Genomic DNA, 15,948 nt, shown 5'->3' with positions numbered 1-15,948 from the left:
GATAATAATGGATATTTCTTTCTTTCCAGGTAAATTTGTATCGTGGTTTCCTGGCGATATGCAACAGCGAAGATCAACACTTGAACGCGGTAGAACGATACGTAGAACTAGCGTCGGGTTTGTGTATGCGCGAATGGCGTAGATTGCCTCACATCGTGAGCCACGTCCACTTGCCGTTGCTTCAAGCTGCCCAACAGATAATGGAGTTGCAAGAAGCGATGCAGATCCATCAGGGACTGTTGCACGGGAGAAGCACCTCGTTGCACGATATGAAAGCGATCGTAAAAACCTGGAGGAATCGACTACCCGTGATAGCCGACGACCTGAGTCACTGGTCGGACATCTTCACCTGGCGGCAGCACCATTACACCTTTATCTCGAACCATTACGACTCCCAACAAGATCAAACGACCAACCACTCCATGCTCGGTGTACACGCGTCTGTTCAGGCGATCATTCATTTTGGTAAAATAGCCAGGAAACACAATCTCTGCGGCGTGTGCTTAGACTCCTTGTCGAGGATCTACACGATACCAAGCGTCCCTATCGTGGACTGTTTCCAAAAGATCAGGCAGCAAGTGAAATGTTATCTGCAAATGGCTTCGGTTAGCGGCAAGAACGAGCTTCAAGAGGGTTTGGAAGTGATCGAGTCGACGAATCTTCGATACTTCACGAAGGAGATGACTGCCGAGTTCTACGCGTTGAAAGGGATGTTATTGTCGCAAATCGGTCGATCCGACGACGCGAATAAGGCATTCTCCGCTGCTGTTCAGCTACACGATACGTTGGTGAAAGCCTGGGCTTTGTGGGGCGATTACCTGGAGCACATATTCACGCGCGACGCCCGTCAGATATCCATCGGGATCTCGGCAATCACTTGCTTCCTTCACGCCTGTAGGCATCAAAACGAATCCAAGTCCAGAAAATACCTAGCGAAAGTCTTGTGGTTGCTCACGTACGACGATGACAAGTTCTCTCTCATGGAGGCTGTGGACAAATACGCGGTAGGAGTTCCTCCGATTCAGTGGCTACCCTGGATACCTCAACTGTTAATGTGCTTGGTTCGACACGAGGGCAACGTTATCTTGAATTTACTAAGTCAAGTTGGAAGAGTGTTCCCGCAAGCTGTTTACTTTTCTATTAGAACTCTGTATCTTACGCTAAAAATCGAGCAACGCGAAAGGTACAAGAGCGCGGAATTAGCCGCTGGAAAGAACCAGGAAGGTGTCGATGGACGTGGAACTGCGGGAAGTGTACAGCAACAAGGAGTACCTGAAACGGGACCAATTCGAGCCACGCCACCTATGTGGAGGTGTTCGAAGATTATGCACATGCAACGGGACATTCATCCTACGATTTTATCCAGCTTGGAAGGCATTGTAGATCAGGTCAGTTTAAATTATGTATTATTACACGCGATTGAATGAACTGAGACAGATAGAACACGTTGATATGACATTTTTTTGTTGCCCTTGAGTTTACTGTCAACTCTTAAAGTGGGTAAACCACAAATTACGAAACACTATAATTTTCGTTACGTATATGACCACGAGTCGAGACTATTTTTTGAACACTTTGATTCGAGTAAACCTACATGTGTGACATAAACTACCAAGTAGTAACTAAATCGATGTTCCCTAGATGGTGTGGTTCCGTGAAACATGGTACGAAGAAGTTCTAAGGCAGCTCAGGCAAGGTCTGGCCAAGTGTTACGCGATAGCATTCGAAAACCGTGGTGCTGTGAGCGAAGCTACCATAACTCCCCACACGTTGAACTTTGTGAAGAAGCTAGTCTCGACGTTCGGCATTGGAATTGGTAAGGCAGGCGTCCGGATTTCTCTAATTTTCCGAACGAAATAAAATGTCAAGAACGATTTCTATAAATCGTAGAAAACATATCCTCCTCTCAAAATGTGAACAACACATTTGGCTCAGCGGCTTCAGAATCCTTGGCGCGCAGGGCACAAGCTACCGTCCAGGACCCCGTTTTCCAGAAGATGAAAGGTCAATTCACCAGCGACTTCGATTTTACCGTCCCCGGAGCGAGGTTACTTCACAATCTGATCAGCAAGCTGAAGAAGTGGATTAAAATTCTCGAGGGGAAGACGAAGCAGTTGCCGAAGTAAGTATCGTTCGTTTCATCGATGAATTTCAAACTTATTTAAAAACCGAAGATTGATCGACGATAAACTCTTGACAGGTCCTTTCTGATCGAGGAGAAGTGCCGGTTTCTCAGTAACTTTAGCCTGAAAACCGCTGAGGTCGAGCTTCCTGGTGAATTTCTGTTACCCAAGCATTCTCACTACTACGTAAGGATAGCCAGGTTCATGCCAAGGGTCGAAGTTGTTCAACGACACAACACGGCAGCCAGGAGATTGCGTATTCGCGGTCACAACGGTCGTTTGTATCCTTATTTGGTCGTCAACGATGCTGGATTGGGAGACGCGAGACGCGAAGAACGCGTTCTACAATTGTTACGAATGTTGAACCACTACCTGGCTAAACAGAAGGAAACTTCCAGAAGATTTTTACACTTTACCGTGCCGCGCGTTGTCGCGGTTTCGCCGCAAATGCGGCTCGTTGAAGACAACCCCGCGTCGGTTTCTTTACTGGATATTTACAAACAAGGCTGTGCGAAATTAGGAATAGAACACGACGCCCCTATAGCTAAGTATTACGATAGATTAGCAACGGTACAAGCTAGGGGCGCGCAAGCGAGTCATCAAGTTTTAAGGGATATTCTGAAAGAAGTGCAAACGACCATGGTTGCTAGGACTATGCTCAAAGATTGGGCGATAAAAACCTTCCCGGGAGCCACTGACTACTGGACCTTTAGAAAAATGGTAAGATTATATACAACGATAGGTACGAGTATAATTTAATAAATGTTTTAACACGTTTCCGTGTTACAGTTTACTTTACAATTATCCTTGGCTTGTTTCGCGGAATATGTACTCCACCTGACAAGATTGAACCCGGACATGATGTACGTGCATCAGGACTCGGGTCTCATCAACATCGCTTACTTCAAGTTCGACGTTGATGACACGTCGGGTGAGCTAGATGCCAACCGGCCAGTTCCATTCCGCCTGACACCAAATATTCTTGAGTTCCTCACAAGTACAGGTTCGTAAAGGGTATATTAATGTTAAGAAGTTTAGGAGAAAACAAATTTTAATAAAATACCGAAATAAAACCATCTTCGTACAGGTGTCTCTGGACCGTTAACTGCTAGTGCCATCGCTACCGCTCGTTGTTTAGTGCAACCGTCGTTCAAGGTGCATACGATACTACGTGCAATCTTACGTGACGAAGTGATCGCTGATCACAACAAAAAGCAAGAGGACGCAGAGAATGCATCTCAAGCTCCGACGGACATGAAAGGCGAACTTTTAATAACAATGGTTAGCCGTGCAGTTACAGCGATCGTTGCGAGGCTGAACTCTTTGGCCAATTTCGATGGAACTGACAGCAAGGTTAGCACTCTGGTCGCTGCAGCCAATAGCCACGATAATCTGTGCAGAATGGATCCATCTTGGCATCCATGGTTGTAAACGCGTTCTTTGATAGGCCTAATTGTGCTTCCAATGTAAACAAATGTAGGGAACATCGATGGACGTAAACGTTTCTCTCATTTTCTGTGCAAAATCTGTATTATTTCTATTAATTTGGATTTCATGCGAGAAACATCTACGTCCATTAATATTCCCAGTCCTTTGGATCTCTTGATTCACGTGGTTTCCTTTAAAATTCATTGCTTTTCTTTTTGGTAATTACAGACGCTAAAAGTACTATACTTTCATGTAAATATTACGTAGTAACGTAGGGAATTACTTACAAGACGCGTTTTTAGTTGTGACGGGCAGAATCGTTTGACTGCACGTTTCTTCCATCGACTTATTTCAATCATTAATCCGCGTACAACATGTTTATATAATGTAAAAATTCTCATCTCGAGAATACTCCATGTATCATTTATTGTACATACTTTTTAATGTAAGAGTTATTTATAGATCTGTTTATAAATTTAAAGAAAAAAAAAAAATAAGGAATAAAATGTCTAAAACAATTATCCCATTTCCAATCCTGCTGTAAGTTTTCAAAATGTATCTGGGAAGAAAGGAAAGGTGTTTACGACCATGAAATTGAATCGTATTAAATTCGTATATTTTAAAATAATTATATAACGCTGTCTCACTATTATTTATACTTGTCGTTCATTTTTATGAATCGTCGTCCGAATTAAAAATATTATTAGCACTATTTCGTAGGTTTTAGAGTGATATTTCGCAACATGCATAAATCTCGTGCTGTTGCTTTCCGTCCAGCTGCTGTTTGAATATCGTAAAATCTTAATAGAATATCAGTCGTGAATAATTCGGGCAGTGCTTTTAGAAGGCAAGGGACCTAAAATTCAGCCACGAAAGTAAAAACTTGAACCTTCGACCATTCCGATATAGTAACTAAAATTACAACCCACCAATGTTTGTGGCATTCCTTGCAATATAATGCGAGTTCTGTCTTTTCCACATTGTACCATGAGACGCAAAAATTGAAGTATAAAATGAGTTTGTTGGGACACTTCACCGTCTCTGCCAGCTAGAAATGTAAATATCGTGAACAATCCATTTAACGCTGATAACAAGGGATTCCTCAATACAATCGATTTTTGTTCGTTAATCGGTCCTTGAGCTAATGGAGCTTGCGGAGCCTGCGGTGCTTGCGGACTTTGCGAACCAAAAATCGGATTGGAATCTCCTGATTCGTTTAATCGGAGAATCTTATTCGCTGGTACTCCGAGAGCATCAAGTTCACCGGCATTTAAGTCCCGTCGCGTGCGTTTTCTACTGTTTCCACGATATGGATTCGAATTGTTATATTCTAACGTAGAAAATATGCAGTATACGCATAGTTTCGCTAAAACCGAGGACTGTGGTTCTACGAGTTCTTCGCTTCTATAAGAAATACAGAAAAGTATATTAAATATTCAGAGTTTAGAAACAACGGTAAATAATTATTAGTTAAAAAGTAAGTAGAACTTACTGTAACGAGTTATATAAATATTGTGGAATGATATGGTTTATGAGATCTAAGGTACAATTCTCGATGTCAAGGTGAAAAATGGCGAATGATAGGTCTACGGCTTGGTCGAGTTCTTGCTGATAACGATACTTCAACACTTCTTTCACTATGTTCGAAACGAACCATAACGAGCCACCAGTGTTTAATAAAGATTCTAGAGACTGGGTTGCTTGAATATTTATCCATCCCCGTTGATTGACGTTCTTCCAAACAGTTTCTAATTGTTCCAATATCGGTTGTCTCGAAATAATGCTAACAAAAATAAAAACTACTTATAGCACCGATGTAAAGTTAGTATTGTCTGAACGAAAACAGATGACATACCTATGAGACATCGAAAGCACCTTGGTTTTCGATTGAGTGGGAGGATGAACGTCGTACTGCATTTTGCGAATGATTTGAGACATTAAGCTAGACCTGAAAGAACGTCCTGTTTTAATTTAACACATTTAAAACTATTTGTCGATGTACTAACCGTTCTTTAAGATTATCCTGCATTTCGTCTCCAGGTAATGGCGTTAAAAAGTGTTGTACCATATTCATTGGCTTTAAGAGGGCATCCTGATGAGTGATACTCATGTACGCGCAAAGCCAAGCTGCTGCACAAACTGGTAAACAACACGCAGTTGCACGTAATCCGTCTAAAGCTCTCTTAACGTCGCCAGCTCCAAGCACGTCACTTTCCCACGCACAGAGGATCTCTTTCACAGCACCCATAGCCGACTGACACGCAATGTGCCATTGTATATTACTCGATTTAAAATCAGGGTCCGGAGAATTAATTTGCGCTAGTAATGCATCCACCCTGGCAGGATCAATATTTTGCAACATTTTTTGGGGTGACTTTGGTTGGTTCCGTTCGGGCATACATTCGCGTACCCATTGCTCAAAAAAGGAATCTCCTCCTCCTTCCTCTAAAACGGCCTATAAAATAGAACCTACCGTTTACGCTGTAATAAGTTTATTATTAAAGCATTGTTGTATTTGAAACTCACATCAGACCCATACGTTTGCACTATAGAACAGAGCATGAGGAATGATACGTCGAATAACATTGCTCTGGTTGCGACAGTCTTTGGCGGGACAGGTTCATTAATTTGCTTGCTACATTCGTTGAATTTAATTAATTTGGTAACAAAGGTTTTCAGTTTGCCTTCCACAGTTGCTACAGCTAACATCAGTTCAAAACTCTTTCCAGTTAGCACCTGATACAGCATACTCAGCAGCGCTTCGTGAATCTTTGTGTAATCTGCATTGAGTGTTTTTAAAATCCCAGATAATGTAGGCTCTGCTCGCACGATTACCTTTGGAATGGAAGGCGTGGACGTAGAAGACTCTAACTTTTGTAAAGTTGCTGTAACACCCTCTCTAAAATAAAATTAAGACCAAATGAAACGGATACATGACCAAACTAATTTTTACGAAAACGTTTATACTACCTTCTACTGCTCAATTGTTTAGCCTGCTTTTCCGTAACTAAATTCACTTTTTGCAATGCATTTAACAAACACTCAACACTGTTGCAAGAACATGCAGTATCCATTATATCGAGAAGTGGTGTAAACTGGAGTAAAAGTTCAAATGCATCTAGAATATCTTGAGAGTACTCCAATTTATCATCACCTATTGAAACATATATTGATAGAAAATAATATATGTACCGTGTATTTGTACAATTATTATAAAAAACAATTGTATTAGAATTTGTTACCAACCATTCGAATGTGCAACATGTAGTTCTTTTAAAATAAGAGGTACTTTCAAAAAAGTGAAAGCACCCCACTGTGACTCTTTGAATGTGCCTGTAACATTGTGTAGACACATTAAACACGCACGGATTATTTCACAATACAATCTTGCGTTTGCGTAATTTTTAAGTCTTTGGACCATTAACAACTGATTAACAAATACAGCCGTTTCCGTACTAGGATTTAATAGCACTTGAACAGCGAACAATGGCTGCAGGCAGTGCGTTATAGACTCCATTTGTGTCATTTCAGAAGACAAAGCTATACATTCAATCTCCAAATTGCACAGTTTTTTAAGAGATTCTTCAATTGCCACAGAAGACTTTAAACTGCTGGTTTTCAACAAAGCCTCGATTTCTTGACATTTTTTCACAACCTCTATATACAAATCTAAAAACACAATTTTGACATTAAACATACTCTAAAGAGCATTATGTTGTTTAAAGGATATTTTATTCATAATTACCTTTGTCATCATATTTGGCTAAGTACATCATTGCGTAAAGAAAATCTGAACTAAGCATCTGTTTTAATATACTAGCAGGTTTATCCATTAGTTCTATCGGTTGTGGAGTTAAAGGACTGTTCTGAGGCATTTTTGTTAAAGCATGCAAATAACATTGTAATAGCCAATGTACGATAGATAAGACTGCAGCTGCCAAGAGATCTTCTTCTGGTTTACCACGGCAAGTTATACCTACTTGGATAGACTCTAGAAATTCTAGTAAACTTAAAATACAATGGGGCTTATGAAAGGCATCGTATTTGCTTATTCGTTGCAATACAGCAGCATAGGAGACCAACTAAAAATATATTTATACTTGTACATATTGTAAATATTACATTAATAATAAATAAATTTAAATTAACACTTACCTGAGAACTTAAAGAATGTTTCAAGTAAGAAAGTACTAACTGATTTGGACCAAGTCCTACTAAAGCTTGTTGCAATATACAGTCTGCTAAATTATATACATCTCCACTCACACCTCTTGGTAAAATCTACAAGAAGAATTAGAAATATATAAATAATTGTTTCCGAGTATACATATATTACATTTGTTTACATTAAAAGGCACAACTTACTGTTTTAATATTAATACCCCATTGTAAATCACTCCAGCGTTCTCTCCATGCTCGTAGCAAAAGAGCTTTTAAACTACTGGTTTTACTAGTTACTTTAGTCTCCATAGCTGATGTTAGAAGATTACACATAATTTCTCCTGCATAAGTAACGTCTGTAACATTATGAACTATCCTAAACAATGTAGTAAATGATTTTAAATAATGAGCCAGATTGTTCTCTTCTTTAAATAAACTGCATTGTACGAGTTATAGAAATTACTTCTCAGTAATTATACTAAATGTACACAAAACAACATTTAAAATTGCAGTATATAACCTTATAAATATATAAAAGATGCAATAATCTATATTTGACCAGAAATAAAAGATCAAAATAAATTCTTAATTCTTTTATCCATGCTACTATTCTGCCTACCTCATGTCAAAAAATTTAATTATTTAATAAATTACTATAACTGGCATATTTTCAATCGGTTTTCCGGTCGTAACCTTTCCACAGCCGCCATGATCAGCGTCATGGTGTAACTGTTAGCAGCTATCTAACCGGCAATACGATTCAGCACCATCAAACGAATGATCGATACAAGATACGTATTGTTCTTCATGATTTTATAAATGTCAAATTAGGAAATGTTTATCTAGAATCCATCAAATTCATTTTACCAAAATTCCTCGTATCTTTTAAAAAAATAAGATGTTCGTTTTGAAGTAAGATGTTCCTTTTTTAAACAACTCAAAATTTAGCAAGTTTGTACATAATAGCCGCAAGTTACCATAAACTTCAACGCCACGTAATAATTTTAATTTTCGAAAGGTTAAGTAAATTGTTTATACTTGTAATTTTCTTCGTCTCAATATATATGTAAAAATTAGAAATTATTTACAGTCTGATTAAAGTTCATATTGTATCAAATTCACAGCAGCATTTTTTATAAAAAATGGGTGTATGCACAAGAAACGCAAGAGTAGTTGGTAGTTCCTACCTTTTGGTGTGGACAGGATGGAATTTTTTTGTTTTTATTGGAATTCTTGTAGCAGTTGCATTATTTTATCAAAATTATATGCAAGTAAGTATGTATTTATATCGATACTTGTGAGACACTTTTTCATCGCATATTGAAAGCAATAAGTTTCTTGGGACTCCTACTAATAGGAGCTTCTTTTACGAACTTATTTTTCCATTTCTTATAAACTGTTTCAAATTCGCATACGTTTATTTTTGAATATATTATTTTAAAAGATTTTAATATCATAATTCTTATCTGTGAAATATATTCTTTCTTATTTTAAAATTTAACACAAAAGAGCAGTTGAGAAATCCAATTTTTCTTTAATATTTTGTACCCAAGTAGCCACCCTCGTATTCATAATTAATGTTAATTATAACGCGTTCATAGAAAACACGTCTTTTTATACAAATAGTCTCTTTTAGTTTCTTTATACGAATTTAAACTACATTAATTACCCTCAATAATAAAGTTCCTTTTATCGAGGGAGAGTTGGGGAAAGGATTCGAGGGTGGTAAATATAATCGTGGAAGAAAGATTGTCTTTCAGATAGTTTTCGAGATCATTTCAAGGTTGTTCTTTTTTTTTAACGTATTCATATTTTCGTTTGTGGATTATCATAACTAGCATCGAGATTAGTTCAACAACTTACAATAGTATCGACCTATAACCTTGATATGTCTTTGAGAATGATCTTAAAGGCAATCATTTCTCTACCATTATATTTCTCTCTTGAGATCGTGCAATTTTCTTCCAAAACATATAAAAATGATAAATTAGGGTCTATTGAATGAATGTTTCGGACACAGGCCATGATAGTCGAAAATTCCAATTTTTTAGATTGATCAATATGTTACAGAAATCTTGAACGGAATAACGACATCAAACCTAGAATACCTGACCCTGTTTGAAGTCAAAAGGAAAGGAAGAAAGGGCTACGACCTAATGTATGTTATAATGGCCTCTACTGGGATATAAATTCCATCGTGTAAAATCCCTTCACTCGATGCGTTCGACAAACCCAATGTAAATGTATTGTCCGAATCGAGAAAGAAATGATCCGATCAAAAACGTATTAATATATGCAATACGTTCCATTATAAACCATTAAAACCTATCGAACAAAAAGAAATTCGAAACATTGTTTCCAGAAATGATTTCAAAGAATAGCGACCATATTCTTTGAGACAATTTCGTTAAATTCTTTCGTTGACAATTCTCAAGGATACTTTTACGGGACAACCTGTGACTCACCAATATGCACAGAATGCTTAGTACAGTTCCGACTAACCGAAATCGATTGCTGCAATATCAAGTACGACAAATATAACTCAGTTTTCAACATTCTCTACCTATTTACGCATCCATTTCTCGCTGAAAAATCAATTGTACGTCAGTCACGAGTACTCGGCAGTCCTAAAGATCTTTATCGCGAACGCCCCAATATGAAACAGTTTTACAGTATCGCTCGACGTGCTCGTACTCTCGTACCCAAGATCGTGAACTTTCGACATTTTCTCTGACGTAATCTCGTAACGGAATGAAAATTTCGCCCAACAGATCGTAAATATTTCATCATATTCAAAAGGCGGTTCACCCGTGACGACTCGGATTTCGACGGATCCGACCTATCGTTGCACGTAGCCTTCTCGACCAATTGTTCCATCGTACACTCATGCGCCGCAGTGACGCGCTCACAATTAGTGCCACGCTGGCAGTTCAATTGATAACAGCGTGCGAGGCGCTTTCGTTGCAAAGTGATCGTTTCGTTTCGAGTTTCGTTGGTGGACGCGAGTTCGTGACGAGGCATTCGAATTTCTCGACGCGAGGATCGTCTTGCGATGCTCGAAAAGTGGACGCTCGAAAAATGCTCAAGTGAGCAGGAAATCTGAAAACCGGTCCCTCTCTCTCTCTGTCTGTCTTTCTCGCCTTTCGCGCAGAGTAAGAACCGTAGGGTGGGGCGAGGAGGCCTAACGTTCGTCTGTCCGTCCGTCCGTCCGTCCGTCCGTGGCGGGTTCTTTATTCTTTCCTCGAGCGTTAGTCGACTGGCGTACCGTATCGTGTCGAGGTGCAACGTCGGTGCAGTGCAGTGTTTTTGATGGAAGCGTAGTGATTGACTGTGCACGCGTAGTGTTCACGATCCGTACGGGCTGTCGCGTTGATCAACAAACGTCGAGATGTCGTCGTCGGATATGAACCTGATGGACCTGTTCTTCCCGCGGGAAGATTCGTTCCTGAAGGGTGACGTTAAGGACGAACCTTTCATAGATCACAGCTACGGTGACGACGCCATCACGGTGAGTCTCCGAACACTGTACACGCTTACCCGGATTTTCCTCGTACGGTGTTTCCGTTTCGCAGATAGGGATCTTTACGTAGACGCATGGTAAAGATGTCTCCTCGGTGACCCTCGTGATCACGAACTGGCGTTTCGCCCCGTCGAGACATCGCCCGGGATAAACCCGTGGCGAGACAAACAATTGAGTAACTCGTTCAGTAACGTCGTTTCTAAAGTTCCGGGAACTTTGCTACGAAACGGACTTCGTTTATATAACAAGAACGAGAGAAGTATGTAGATACCGGTAATCTTTGCATTCGATCCAATCGATCTCGCTTCTTCCGAAGAATACGATGACTTGGATCGACCGAGAAAGAAAGTTGGTCTCTGTTGCACTTATTATCTCGAATGCTAATACGACGAATAATTCTCAAGGTTAACGAAACCTTTTTAAACGACTCGGGTTTTACGCAACACCTTTGGTCGAGCGGAAATATTGAAAATATGGGAAGACCGGCGCTGTAGGAAAACCGAACGTCGTTTAAAGTATTCGCTATTTATCGCTTAACGTTTGAAATTCGCCGCGAATTCGAGTCGATGAAAGACTCGACAAAAACGAATCCCTCGTGTTTTGCTTTTATTCGAAACGGTGATCGCGACGGAAGAATGTTCGACGTGCGAGAAGTAATGGTATGTAACATTTCACCGTAGCCTGTGCCACTTTCGTACCACTGTCTCCCTTCAACTAACGAGACGAACCGTCTCTTGTTTTCATTGCTAACGATTCTATTTAATTCCGCTCAACCGGGCTAGATCCATATTCATCGTCCAGACGAAACGCGAAGCGAGCGTATCACGCTTAGTGCATTTCATGAAATAGATGTTTACATTGGTTGGCAGTTGCAAATAGTAACGACGATTAACCGAAAGTTCGCGCAATTACCGTTAATTTGTATTAACATATGGTATGCGCGATCCACGTGTACGTTTGCGCGTGCAGTAACTGTTTCAAGAGCGACAGTCGTTGATCACGCTTTGTGTACTTTGTTTTAGGCGATAAATTTACGTGTGTCTAATGTAGCGTTATCGCGAGGCTACACAGTTATTCCAACGATATTGTATAAGTAATGTATTCCAATTGCCCCGTGAGTAATTTATGCAATAATTGCGTAACTTACACTTTGCTAATCGTATTAACAGTGAGTTATAAAAATAAATTTCTTTTACCACCGGCAACTTGTCAAAGGTAATCGACCTGTTCATTAACTACTTTCTACGCTCACTGTCCTATTAGAGAAGAATTTATGCGAATACGATTATTACGTAAGCGTGCCGAACTTTTTGTAACATATGGAATGTTCTAATGCACGTGCTGTGCGCCAGGCGCCGCCATATTGGAATCTTTTTTACCTGGATGGTAAAAACTAATTCCACTCGAAAGTGTTTGTATTGACGCTGTTGCACGGGAAATTTATTTGTTCAATTGAACAATAGTTACTCGTAATTCTTTTATTGTTTAAACGTACGCGTTAATGGATAATACAAACTTTTCGTTTCCACCTTTTACACGTACAAGTATACAAAATAAATTCGCCAAGAGAATTATTTAGTTTTACAATAATACGTTCAGTTTTATCGAGCAAACGTGATCGAAGTAATTTAATTTCTTATCAACGACGAGGAGGATGCACTCTTCGAGTGCAATACGAGGACTCTGCAACCTCGTGGTCGAAACGTCGTTAATAAAGAGTTACATTAACTCTGGTGTTCCCTCGACGAAAACATTTACATAATATGCAATTCCCTTATGCAGTTTATTTCGCCTTTAATCAATTTATCGCATTACGCGCGTCGAAGGTAAATGGATTTAAGTATGGAATCGGAACGAGAATACGAACTTGCTCATCATGGCGAGTGACCTTCGAACGCGAGGTTATATACCGTTACGTTACGGGACTTCCGGCGAATAGTCTCAAAAATTGTGACTCATTTTTCTGCTTGGGAATCCAATCGTCTCGATGCGCAAACCGCTCCCCGCGTTTTTCTTGTCGTTTCGCGCGACAAATTCGCGAAAACAATCGCGGAGCAGCCCATTCTGTGTATTCTCGAACGCGTGTTCGCGAGGTTTTAAAATTAAAGATCGCGCGCGAAGCGGCACGGCTGTACCTAAAATACGTACACGCGTACGTATATTTCGCAGAAATCGCGGGAAACATCGGGACTAAAAATATTCGAAGCGAGAAATTTCTTTCTCTCTATTTGCGACGGGAAAAGAAATAGACCAGACGGATTTCTGGAATTCGAACCATGGAAAAAACGAGTACGAAACGGACGCGTAAATACACGAACGTCTTGCGTTCGCTCGGATTTATTTTTAGTCCATTTAAAGTGTACAGAGAGAACGTGTTTCACATCGTACGAAAATTCTCGTAGATCGCCACGCGGCGATTCGTGCTTCGATTTTTTTTTTTTTTTTTCACCGTAAACAATCACCGGACCACGTGTATCGTAATCGTAACGAACGTTAGCGGTTACTGCGTCGTTTCTCCGAATTCGTACGATCCTGTCCTCCGCGCCACTTGCCTATATTTACCATTCTCCGAAAACTAGGTTACCCGACATTGGCCAAACGCACGGTTAGCGCGAGTCGCGCGACAAACGTCGTTCGAACGGCCATTTCTCAAGCTTCGCTAAGTTGATTAGCCCGACTTTCAGCCAGATACCTAAGTAGAGCACACGACCATTAACAGAAACTATTAGTACGATGCGCAACGGGGGGGGCTTAAAAATCATTTTAGCCGTTCTAGCGGCTAGAGACGCGCGGAGCGCGGATGCATCAGGTCAATAATCCGCTCTAAATGAGAAACCATGCGCGAAACGTGCGCCAAAGAAATCGGTCCATTGTAGCGGCAACGAATACGAGTAAAAGTCGATACAACCGAACTACGGTGCACTTTCGGTTCTCCGTGGCGCACGTCGGGCAAAAATTAGAGAATAAAATTATTATTATTGAATTTTTTATTTTTCAACCGACGTTTTTCCTTCCGCGCACGGTCATTACGAACGCGATCGTTGATAATACTTTCGGTCAGAGTGGCGCTCGCATGGTAGTCTTCTCGCCGAGTGGGACGATCCCGTATTAACCCCATAAAACGATGGTAGTCGTTCTAATAACACAGATGGAAGCCTCGATTGCGTTTCCAGACATAAATTATCATCGCGCTCCATGTTCACTGATTATAGTTCTCTTTGAATATTTATTAACAAAAAAATGTGCACTTTTACGAGACGGGAACAGACGACCGTCTCTTCGTAATTCGAAGGAAATCCTTGCGAATAATACCTAACGTTCTTCGTTTGCATTTTTTTTTGTTTTTTTTTTTTCCTTTCAAGGCGGAGGAATGGCCGACAAACCCCGACGACTTCCTCGACTCCATTTTCAAACTCGAGGACCATCAATTCAACCTGATCGAGAACGATCTAGAGACGATACCATCATCATCCTCGGACAGCGGACTCTCCAGCGCTCTCAGCCTCTCGTGTGAGCAGCAACTGAGTCCACTGTTACCGATCGAGGAGGACCAGGTGGAGATCAGCAACTCCGAAATGAGCAGTCCCCAGAATTTCATGGATTTCGAGTCCCTGGACAGTCCAAACCAATCGGTGGGCAGCCTGGGCAGTCCGGTGAGGTCGGTGGTTAGCTCCAACATTGGCTCACCTGTTACGGACGTTGCTGAAGAGATGGATGGAGAACATACCCTCGTGGCGGTGGTCAACCCTAATAACACCCTGGCGGACACAAAAGCCACTGTTCTGACGGAACAACCGGTTGTCGAGTTAGGTAAACATCGACTTTTCGTTCGGTTCTCTACACTCTTAGCCACTTTTGCAGGGACAGGATATTTACCGGACCTTTATGTCATAATTTACCCAATGTCCTTGCTAGATAATTCGTGAAAATTAGCGGAGATACATGGGAAAATAAGAACCCTTGAATAACTTTCATTGAGTTTGTACTCTGAGATCATTTCGGGTTTATCTCGAGTTTAAATTAATAGAGACGAAGATTGCGGTAATAGTAAACTCGATGGAATTGTTAGCAATCGTAATAAGTTGTTTATCGTTGAAAAACGTTATCGTGATACAACTATGTGTATACGGTTTAGAGTAGTATTTTTCATATTAGAACGCGTCAATACTAGAGTCACGAAAGATAATCAAGTGAAGGTAGCGTTTTATATATTTTTCCATTATCGCACGTTTTTCAATGTTTGACGATCTATAGAATCTGTACGTATTGTTTCTTTCAACGACCATTGGGAAAGTTAGTTAAAAGTACTCTGTTTCTTACCGATAGATACATTCTTTCGTATGTATGGAACTTTATTTTATCATTTTGCAATTGTGTTGTACTTTGATGTTTCTTACCGATAGATATGTTTTTTTTTTTATTTTAACATCATTTTGCAATTGTGTCGCACTTTGAAGGTATTTCGTCTTCCTTTTTTCATACACTTAAACGCACGTGTTTCGTTTTATATCCTTTATTCCTCGTTAAGTATTATAGTTTGATGTATTATCTTATCTTCTGCGACTTTAGATCGTTCTAACGCGAATGTTTTCAAGATGCCTACAATGTGTCGATTGTAAACGTTACGCAATAAACGACTTGTTGCGACTACAATTTTATTCAATTTTATCAGATTCGAACTAGATTGAATTCTTCACAAAAATTGCAACAGCTAGT

The 15,948-nt window shown here is 40.1% G+C and overlaps 3 protein-coding genes across 9 annotated transcripts in view; 2 read left to right on the top strand and 1 right to left on the bottom strand.

Moving 5' to 3' along the window:
• The window catches only part of Nipped-a (Transcription-associated protein Nipped-A), a 24,487-nt gene extending 20,250 nt beyond the window's left edge, over positions 1–4,237 (top strand). The window contains exons 6-11 of the mRNA XM_076304395.1: positions 30–1,388; positions 1,642–1,816; positions 1,891–2,122; positions 2,201–2,843; positions 2,913–3,126; positions 3,211–4,237. Of these exons, the coding sequence (XP_076160510.1) occupies positions 30–1,388; positions 1,642–1,816; positions 1,891–2,122; positions 2,201–2,843; positions 2,913–3,126; positions 3,211–3,554 (2,967 nt within the window). The 3' untranslated portion in view covers positions 3,555–4,237. The remainder of the gene's footprint in view (positions 1–29; positions 1,389–1,641; positions 1,817–1,890; positions 2,123–2,200; positions 2,844–2,912; positions 3,127–3,210) is intronic.
• On the bottom strand, positions 4,151–11,391 carry Med24 (mediator complex subunit 24). Of its 6 annotated transcripts, none has more exons than XM_076304401.1 (12): positions 11,250–11,391; positions 7,917–8,068; positions 7,707–7,832; positions 7,297–7,633; positions 6,798–7,220; positions 6,522–6,705; positions 6,078–6,450; positions 5,558–6,006; positions 5,407–5,499; positions 5,044–5,334; positions 4,481–4,955; positions 4,151–4,407 (listed from the first exon to the last, which is right to left on the bottom strand). In XM_076304401.1, exons 2-12 carry the CDS (start codon positions 8,043–8,045, stop codon positions 4,261–4,263), a joined length of 3,027 nt encoding a protein of 1,008 aa, XP_076160516.1. In that variant the 5' UTR covers positions 8,046–8,068; positions 11,250–11,391; the 3' UTR covers positions 4,151–4,260. The 6 variants fall into 6 exon arrangements, with proteins under 6 accessions (XP_076160516.1, XP_076160514.1, XP_076160512.1 ...); XM_076304399.1 differs by having other exon boundaries at positions 7,917–8,083; positions 11,250–11,382; XM_076304397.1 differs by having other exon boundaries at positions 7,917–8,088; positions 8,332–11,354.
• LOC143143303 (uncharacterized) overlaps positions 10,642–15,948 on the top strand; it is a 19,835-nt gene continuing 14,528 nt past the window's right edge. Inside the window, exons 1-2 of one of the 2 annotated variants that reach the window (XM_076304404.1) lie at positions 10,642–11,220; positions 14,595–15,042. In XM_076304404.1, the coding sequence (XP_076160519.1) occupies positions 11,101–11,220; positions 14,595–15,042 (568 nt within the window). In that variant the 5' untranslated portion in view covers positions 10,642–11,100. Of the gene's footprint in view, positions 11,221–11,565; positions 11,892–14,594; positions 15,043–15,948 lie in introns of those variants that run through there. The other variant, XM_076304405.1, reaches the window with a different exon arrangement.

The sequence above is a fragment of the Ptiloglossa arizonensis genome, chromosome 2 (genome assembly GCF_051014685.1).
Source record: "Ptiloglossa arizonensis isolate GNS036 chromosome 2, iyPtiAriz1_principal, whole genome shotgun sequence".
In the NCBI taxonomy this organism is placed as follows: Eukaryota; Metazoa; Arthropoda; class Insecta; order Hymenoptera; family Colletidae; genus Ptiloglossa; species Ptiloglossa arizonensis.
The sequence above is the reverse complement of the archived record's forward strand: the minus strand, read 5'-3'. Positions and strand labels throughout refer to the sequence as shown.